The 9,977-nt window shown below is 36.0% G+C and overlaps 1 protein-coding gene across 6 annotated transcripts in view; it reads left to right on the forward strand.

Moving 5' to 3' along the window:
- The window catches only part of LIN28B (lin-28 homolog B), a 149,769-nt gene extending 140,490 nt beyond the window's left edge, over positions 1-9,279 (forward strand). For all 6 annotated transcript variants that reach the window (XM_055391242.2, XM_055391243.2, XM_055391244.2 and 3 more), the window contains one exon: positions 4,367-9,279. In XM_055391242.2, coding sequence (XP_055247217.1) covers positions 4,367-4,736 — 370 coding nt within the window. In that variant the 3' untranslated portion in view covers positions 4,737-9,279. The remainder of the gene's footprint in view (positions 1-4,366) is intronic.
- The last annotated feature ends 698 nt before the right edge of the window (positions 9,280-9,977 follow it).

Genomic DNA, 9,977 nt, shown 5'->3' on the forward strand with positions numbered 1-9,977 from the left:
CCCTTCAGAAGCTTACAGATAACTGTCAAAATTATCCTTAATGCCCCCATCAGACCCTCAGAATGTGGATTTGAGTTTACATATAAATTCTTATTAAGTTAAAATGTTCAAGTACTGTGAAGAATCCTAAGATACATTTTTTTCCATTATACTTTTAGACAAGCAAATCTGGATCTTCCTCTGTGGTATCGCCCCTCTTCCCAATTTTTTTCATCACTCTCAGGATCAAGGGGGAATATATAACTGATGAATATTTTCATTTACACCATTGGAATATTATTTAAAAATTAATGTCTATATTTTAACCTAGTGGTTGTCCGCTGTGCTCAGCTCCATTATTGCTGATATCATTTGAAAATATAATCTGCTTATTCAGTTGTTTGGATCAAAAAATGCAAACATTTTTAATGGTCATAGCAGATCTAAATTCTGATTTCTGAATCAGTTTTCATTTTTTGATGAAATCCTCAGAAATTTGGGTATGTTTTGATTAACTTATTAACTAGTGTAGGTGTTTGGACTTGATTTTTAAAAACTCATGTAATTACTTCAGAATATAATTAAATAGTTCTAAAGGTCTAAACAATTTGTTTTTATTTATTTAACCATCATAAGTGCCTCTATTCTATCCATTGTTGCCATTCTTTCATTTAAAATCTTTTCTTTTTTTTGAGACAGAGTCTCGCTCTGTCGCCCAGGCTGGAGTGCAGTGGTGCAATCTCAGCTCACTGCAAACTCTGCCTCCTGGGTTCACGCCATTCTCCTGCCTCAGCCTCCCGAGTAGCTGGGACTACAGGCCCCCGCCACCATGCCCGGCTAATTTTTTGTTATTTTTAGCAGAGACAGGGTTTCACCATGTTAGCCAAGATGGTCTTGATCTCCTGACCTCATGATCTGCCCGCCTCAGCCTCCCAAAGTGCTGGGATTACAGGCGTGAGCCACTGCACTTGGCCTATTTTATCTTATTTGTAATGCATGAGAAAATATCCTTTGTGCCATTGGTTCAGCATTTAATAAAGTACTTAGCATGAATAATTTTATTTTTTATGTTGGACTATGGGAATATATAATAAAGTATGAGTATAGTTTTCTTTGTATGGTCTTTTGTTTGTGTGAGACTATGTCCTTATATTTCTTAAGCATATAGCTAAAAATGGACACACATGATATTTTTATGCTCACATCACAATGTAAAATTCATTCCAACTACAAAGGCAAACTGATGTGGAACAGTGTGGAGGGTTAACAAAGGGGACTAAAATCATGTATAGCTTGTATGGAGTGTATAGTTGTGGTATAATTTGTGAGCTGCAAGGTAGCTGAACATTTCTATTTTGGTGTCAGTCCCTTGGGAAGGAAGGGGTTTCATAATGGAGAGTGATCTGTACTCTTAGTAAGAGTGATTGACACTGAATGATTAAATAGAAGAGAATATAAATACCACTCCTCCCCCTTTTAAGGCTAAGCACATAGACACTAAATGCAAATCTTTTCAATGTGGAAGAAAGTCTGGCCTAATGATAGCACATATCAGGAAAGCCAAGGGGGTGAATTAACTATGCAGATCAAAATGTAAGGAAAGCAAAATTATATAGCATCCTTAAAAATAACTTTTATAGCCCAAATCTAATGGTAAATGCACAGATAGAGGGTAATTGAAGATCCCATTTGTGAAAGTAGAATACTGACATCAGGCTCCTGGTCAATGAGTAGGCAAAATGGTTCCCTGAATTGGATAACACAGTGCATACCACGGTGACTGATAAAATTGATGTGTCTGCAGGAGAGCCAGCCCTATTACTGAAGCCTTTAACCTATTTTCTGTCTCTTTGAAAATGAGCTCCTGAGTGGAAGTTATCCTCAAGGAAGTGAATTTAATTCAAAAGAAGATATTTTATAGATGGGCAACTTTAATTTAAGAATTCACTTATCTATTGTAGAGGAGAACTGTGTGGGAAAATATATTATTATAAGTAATGTGGTTATATTTTTCAAATATGTCATTTTTTAGTGTTGTTATTTTGAGAACCTGAATTTTAAGCATTAGCAAGTAAACTTTATTATTTAATCTTACACTCTCTTAGAACATATGGCTGAAACAATATTGAATCTGCACTGTAATACTTTATTAAGATATGTAATTATACAATGAATAATTTAACTACAACATGTGATTTCTTGTTTTTTTTTCTCTTTTTGAAAATATGATTCAGTCTGTCCTAAGATAAATACTTGTTAATCATTGCAAAGAATAAAAGCCCATCTTATAAATTCATTATTCTAAAGTATATAAGGTAATATTGCTAACTGGAGAAGCAGGCAATAGTTACCCTAATTTTTGCCAATTAAAAAATTCACTGTTCAATTTATGCCAGGAGATAGAATACTAAATATCCTATATACACTGCTTAGTAGGTTGTTAGTACCTTAGTAGTTTGTCTATGAAATATAAGGTAGTGTAAATTATTAAGTTTGATGTTCTCACACACATACAAATATAAGTCATCATAATTCATTTTTTGTTGTGAGTCTGGACTTAAGCCAATTTTCTCAGTTAACACTTTTTTTGTTGTTGTTGTTGGAGATGGAGTCTCACTGTGTCGCCAGGCTGGAGTGCAGTGGCGCAATCTCGGCTTACTGCAACCTCCGCCTCCCAGGTTCAAGCAGTTCTGCCTCGGCCTCCCGAGTAGCTTGGGACTACAAGCGTGCGCCACCATGCCCAGCTAATTTTTGTATTTTTAGTAGAGGCAGAGTTTCACCATGTTGGCCAGAATGGTCTGGATCTCCTGACCTCGTAATCCGCCTGTCTCGGTCTCCCAAAGTGCTGGGATTACAAGCGTGAGCCACCGCCACCCAGCTAGTTAAAACATTTTGTTATTATTTTTTAAAAACATTATAACCTGGCTGGGTGCGGTGGCTCACGTCTGTAATCCCAGCACTTTGGGAGGAAGGGGCAGGCGGATCACTTGAGGTCAGGAGTTCAAGACCAGCCTGGCCAACATGGTGAAACCCTGTCTCTACCAAAAATACAAAAATTAGCCAGGCATGGTGGCACATGCCTGTAATCCTAGCTACTCCCGAGGCTGAGGCAGGAGAATCGCCCAAATCCGGGAGGCAGAGGTTGCAGTGAACCGAGATCACTGCACTCCGGCCTGGGCAACAGAGTGAGATTCCATCTCAAAAAATATATATATATAACCTGTTGTTCTTTGTGCTTCATAAATGAGATTTATGGAGTCATAAATGTATTTGGAAAATAAAATAGAAAGCTCTTAAAATATTTCATTTGGAGACAAGTTATTAAACAAATTCTGTATTTAAAATCAGATTTAAAACCTTTGGTAAATATAAATTTTTCTTAGTTTCTTCCACTTACGGTTTTTTTGTTACTTTTAATATACAATTTTAGAAGAAAATCTGATTGAACAAATATACCTCTGAAAAAATTTTCTTGCTTAGCTTTCCTTGCCAGGCTAAAAGCTGAACTTTCAAACATCTAATACAAAGCCATGTCCCCAGTGTGCATTCACATATTATGGACGGATTTCCATTTATTTTAACTTAAAAGAGATCACCCTAAAAGAAAGCTAATTTCTTACAAAAAGAAAAGAAAGTTAACTTTTCTCATCATTGAACTAGCATGAACCTTTATTAATTCAATCTAAGTATTTAGAAGCTTTCTTTTTTTAGCACTGTTCTGATTCAGACATTTACTCTATTGCTCTAAAATTACTTGGTAATTTGCCAGATATCATCCTGACTTTCTGACTAGACTCTGACTTTCTTATATATCAAATTTCACTGCATTACTTAATTTTATACAAAGGAAAAAAATTTTCCAGTTTAGCTGGTTTCTACAGTCAAAATAATTAACATTCAAAGAAGTGCTAAACTCTTAAATTTGGTCTAAAATTTTGCCAGTTTCTGAGTGAATTGCCACTTTGTATCATACCAACAACTGTATTTCTACACTCTTGTTTTTAAAACTGGCTGGTTGTTTTTTGTTGAATATTCGCTGCCCTCTAGTGGGCTAAATGGTTCTTTTAAAATGACCAGATAGTGTCAAATTTAAAGGAATCCTTTCTATATGGAAGTGATTAAATATTCTTACATGTTTTAATACTCTTGTTTTTCACTGTGTTTAGTTGTGTTGCACACAACTAAGTTTTTAACCTCACCAGAACATTTTGGTGATGATTGTCTTTGAACCAACAGTGTAACCAGTATAAACAATGATAAATGCTTTTAAGAAGGCACATTAAAATAAGCTTATCTCATTGGTAGTTTGTGTGTTTTCACATTTTAAAATGTGTTTTTGGATACATGCTGCCTACTTCTAAGATGTTTTCATCTTTTTTCCTTGTAGATGCTACAACTGTGGTGGCCTTGATCATCATGCTAAGGAATGTAGTCTACCTCCTCAGCCAAAGAAGTGCCATTACTGTCAGAGCATCATGCACATGGTGGCAAACTGCCCACATAAAAATGTTGCACAGCCACCCACGAGTTCTCAGGGAAGACAGGAAGCAGAATCCCAGCCATGCACTTCAACTCTCCCTCGAGAAGTGGGAGGCGGGCATGGCTGTACATCACCACCGTTTCCTCAGGAGGCTAGGGCAGAGATCTCAGAACGGCCAGGCAGGTCACCTCAAGAAGCTTCCTCCACGAAGTCATCTACAGCACCAGAAGAGCAAAGCAAAAAGGGGCCTTCAGTTCAAAAAAGGAAAAAGACCTAACAGGTCTTCTTCATATGTTCTTTCCTTTACCCGGTTGCAAAGTCTACCTCATGCAAGTATAGGGGAACAGTATTTCACAAGCAGTAGCTGACCTGGGATTTTAACTGCTATTGGGGAACTGTGAATTTTTTAACAGACAAATCACTCTAAGCAAATTACATTTGAGCAGGGTGTCATGTTTTATGTTAATTCAGAGAATAAGATACTATGTCTGTCAATATGTGCATGTGTGAGAGGGAGAGAGCCTGAGTCTGTGTGTGTACATGAGGATTTTTATATAGGAATGTAGACATATATATAAAGAGCCTTTGTCTTTATATATTTGTGTATAGATCAAAGCACACACCCTCTCTCATATAATTGGATATTTCCAAGAATTGAAAACCCATGTGAAGCATTATAGATAGTTTTAAATTTAACCCACTGGAGTTTTCTTGAAATACCACTTCTTTTATATTATATAAAACTAAAAACATGACTGTTACCTTTTGTGTGAACCAAAGGATACTTCAGATCTCAGAGCTGCCAATTATGGGGTACTAAAGGTTTTTAAGACATCCAGTTCTCCCGAATTTGGGATTGCCTCTTTTTCTTGAAATCTCTGGAGTAGTAATCTTTTTCCCCCTTTTTTGAAGGCAGTACCTTAACTTCATATGCCTCTGACTGCCATAAGCTTTTTTTATTCTGGGATAACATAACTCCAGAAAAGACAATGAATGTGTAATTTGGGCCGATATTTCACTGTTTTAAATTCTATGTTTGATTGTAAAATTAGATGCCTATTAAGAGAAATGAAGGGGAGGATAATCTTAGTGGCTTGTTTTCAGTAGTATTTTAATATCAGCTTCTTGTAACCTTTTCCATGTTGTGAGGGTTGTAAGGGATTGTGTGGCAACAGCAGCTTCCCTTGGCTAAGTCAATCTTCTACCCATTGCTTAGAGCAGGGAGCCCTCCTTATTTACTACTGAAGACCTTAGAGAACTCCAATTGTTTGGCATATATTTTTGGTGGTGGTTTTTATTCCTCCTGGAGAGTTATCTAATTTGTTTCTAAAACAAGCAGCAAAGAAATGAATTAAATACTGGGGTTGAGAATTAAAGTTAAGTGGATGTTCACAGTTGCCTAATATATATGACCTGCAAATGATATGAAAAAGTGCAGCATTTAGTGGCAGTTAACAAGAGTGACAAGCCTGGGGCAGAGGTACCAAACCTCTCCCACCAGAGAGCTAGAAGTATTTTATACAGTAACTTTGATCTTATGGAAGTGACCTTCAATGCTTATTCTGAAGTAACCTATATGGTGGATACAGGATGAACATTCAGTGCCAGGGAGAATCTTCTCAGGTTGGTTCTCGTTAGAGTGATAAACTGGCTAGGGGCCATAGTATTGGTCCTGTTAGGTTTCGGTCATGGAAAAAAAAATTATTTTGGGGTCATCCTGGCTCTAGATGTTATGGGCAAATTTCTGAAACATCTGCAAGAAGGTACCAGTTAATTATAGTGCTTAATATTGGGAATAAGATTAAGCATTATAATTATAATGTATGGGCCTGTTGGTGTAAGCTCAGATAATTAAATAAAAATAGCATGACTCAAATGAGACATATTCTGCTGAACAGTTTCTACTTCCTCTCCCGCCTGTCCTGTCATGGGAGACGTGTATAGTTGCTGCTGTTTCAGCAAACCACCATAAGAAGAAAATGCCTCAGGTTGGTTGCCAGTCCTTTACAACTCAGCTTGAATTTCACAACAGTGATTGTGAGAATCTGCGTGGTATACACTGAAATATCGGTGTGCTGTGATGCAAAGCTTACCTTTGACGATATTGAATGTGATATAGCTGTAGAGAAGTACTTCCTTGCCTTATGTGAGGATTTCAAACTTATTTAAATTATGTAGACAAATCAAAGTGGCATTGCTTAATTTTTAGCAGGCATAATAAGCAAGTTAACAGTAAAATGCAAAACATGATAAGCGTTGCTCAATTTTTAGCAGGTATAATAAGCAGGTTAACAGTAAAAATGCAAAACATGATAGATAAGTCACTTTGAAAATTCAAACCAAAGTTCCTTCACCTTATGGAAATAGGAAATTATGGACTTCAAAATTGGACACTTCCTGTTTACAAAAAGAAATTCAGAGCTAAAATCATGGTAAAAAAAAATAGAAACACTTGAGAACTATGGTCTTTATGGGTGCAATTTGAAATCCTTTTCATCATCTTACCAGACTAAACTAAGAGCACATACCAAACCTATCTTATGGTTGAAAGTTGGGGTTTATTTTTTATATGAGAATATTATCACTATTACATAACATACTCAGGACAAAGAACTTTGCTCAGGGAACATACCATGTAATATTTTTGTTGTTTCTTTACAGACTAGTCTACAGTCCTGCTTACTCAAAACAAACCAAATAACTTATACCTTTATATAAGTATTATGTACTGATGATAGTAACTACCTCTGAGTTTGACACAGATCAAAATTTTTGAATATCAGATATCAGTTATCCTATTTTTATTTCATGTGAAAACTCCTCTAAAGCAGATTCCCTCAACTCTGTGCATATGTGAATATCACTGATGTGAACACATTGTTCATTTACATAGGTAAAATATTACTCTGTTTACAGCAAAAGGCTACCTCATAGTTGATGCATAGCACACCTGTATGTATGCTGTTCCAGCCTTACAGGTGGCTGATAATTCTCTGGTACAGAACCTTTTTATCTGTATTATAAATAGCAATTCACAACTGCATGTTTCTGACAAACACTTGTGAATAATGAAGCATCTCGTTATAGTTAGCAAAGTCTCCAAACATTTCCTTAAAATAATCATGTATTTAGTTTAAAGAATTATGGGCACTGTTCAACTTAAGCAAAACAGAACACGGAAGCAGTCTTAGAAGCACCACTTTGCCCAGAGGTGGAGGTTGGAAGGGGTAGCAGGGAGAGGGGTTGGTGTATGCAGGTATTCATGCTAGGCAAAGAGTTTAAAAGATGCCAATGTCCTTCATTTACTGTCTGTGCTGCCCTGAAGCCAAGCGTATTGCAGCATTATAGCCCCAGGCACATAACTAACTAGCACTGGCTTGCCAAGGAATGAACATGCAATGCCATTACTAGCTATTGAGGGAAAAGGGTCTGTGTGAAACATCACTTTGCAGGGATTACTAATGGTGGGGCAGCAGGTCTGTGAATTAAGTTATCTCTTGACCTCACCCTCATGTCAACACAAATGTAATTCCTAAACAAGATGCATTGCCAGTCTCTTAGCCCTGTAAGCTGATCATTTGCTACATGGCAGACTATAATGAAAACATTTTTATACTTGGGTTTCTAGTCTTCACTAGAAGGCCTTGGATGTATTTTTGCAGTTGAAAGATTTAGAAAGATTTTTACCTGCTTATAACTTGGAAGTTTAGAGTGCAATGTAAGAAAAAAGATCAAGAAATGTCATGTTATTAGCATCGGTCCACCTCCAATATTGCCGATACTTTTTTTATTCTGGCTCAGTTTTATTTTGCACCAGTGCGGCCCCAAGTTACTGCTGGTTGTATTTAGTTTGTGAATAGGAGCCCATAAGTGTTAATAGACTTTGTAACATTCACTATAAGATGAATTATACAGGACATGGGAAATCTCATTAAGTCTTAAAGTTAATTTAAATTAATTTATCTGTTTTCTCTAAGAAATGTTTATCATAAAATATATATGTGTATTTCCCCTTTGGTTATAAAATTTGGGAAAGTATGTACAAGTGCAGCTGCACTGACTTTAATTTTCTAGATGTCTTAATGAGATTTATTTGTTTTAGAGAAGAACATCTTGTTAAAAGCATCAAACTCTGTCTTACATAGCTGTCAACAGCCTCTTTAAGATGTGGTGGTTGTATGATCTGTGTCTTAATTGTTCAGTTAGACTGAGAAGTTGACCTATGATTCATTTTTAAATTTTATATTTGGAACAAAGCTGCAAGTTATGGTAAAGTACTGTACTGTGAGAAGTATTATGATATTTAATGCATCTGTGGCTTAACACTTGTGAGAGTTACCAGCTTAAAAATGATGGTGTTGACTACCTCTTGAATCACATCTATCAACCACTGGCACCTACCACCAAGCTGGCTTCAATTAGTATGTGTTGCTTTTTGGTATTAACAACTAACCGTACTAGAGACCAAAGTGAACCCTGATTTTTATATGTCTTTAATAATGGTGTTTTATCTAGTGTTTTTAAATTATCCTGTGTAGTATTTAGATTACCTCATTGTCCATTTTGACTCATGTTGTTTACAAGTGAAAATAAAAACACTTGAACTGTATGTTTTTAAAAGACAAAAAAGGGGTAGATGTTTGGAATGCGTTTCACTCGCGTGCAGTCATCTGGAGGGACTGAAGCACTGTTTGCCTTTCTGTACACTCTGGGTTTTATATTCTCATTTCATGCCTAATGTCTTATTCTGTCAATTATGGATATGTTGAGGTTTAAAAAAATTACTTGATTAAAAATAAAACATATAACGTTGGCATTTATGATGGGTTTTGGAGATTTTTTATGATGTGTTCTTACTAAGTTAAGTGAAAGGATAAAAGGCCATTTAGGCAGTGTTTTACATCAGTTGGAGCATAAGTTAAGTGGTATTAACATATCCTCAGTGGTGAGTATTAACATGGAACTTACTCCAACAATACAGATGCTGAATAAATGTAGTCTAAGTGAAGGAAGAAGGAAAGGTGGGAGCTGCCATCACTCAGAATTGTCCAGCAGGGATTGTGCAAGCTTGTGAATAAAGACACATACTTCATGTGGTCAGAAGAGTGGTCTGAAAAATATTCAAAGCCTATTGAAGAAATCATTTTAGAATTTTTCTACAAGTTTTTTCTAATAAAGAATTTGAAAAGAAAAGGGCAAATTTTATCAGTACCAAATATCTAAAATACGAATGTAGATTTATCAAACCATGAATGCAGTATTGATGTACTGTAACAAACCATTTGGTAAAACTATTGAGTTCTTTAAATTGGCCAGTTCCACAATCAAACTTATTTTCCTCTCTTCACCTGGATGATTTATTTTTTTGATGATCTGTTATGACTCTTTTATTTTAAATTCTGGTAAAATCACATAACATAAAATTTACTATCTTAACCATTTTTTTTTAAAGATGAGGTCTCATTCTGTTGCCCAGGCTGGAGTGCAGTGGTGCAATCGTAGCTTACTGTGGGCTCAA

The sequence above is a fragment of the Gorilla gorilla genome, chromosome 5 (assembly GCF_029281585.2).
Source record: "Gorilla gorilla gorilla isolate KB3781 chromosome 5, NHGRI_mGorGor1-v2.1_pri, whole genome shotgun sequence".
NCBI classification, from domain to species: domain Eukaryota; kingdom Metazoa; phylum Chordata; class Mammalia; order Primates; family Hominidae; genus Gorilla; species Gorilla gorilla.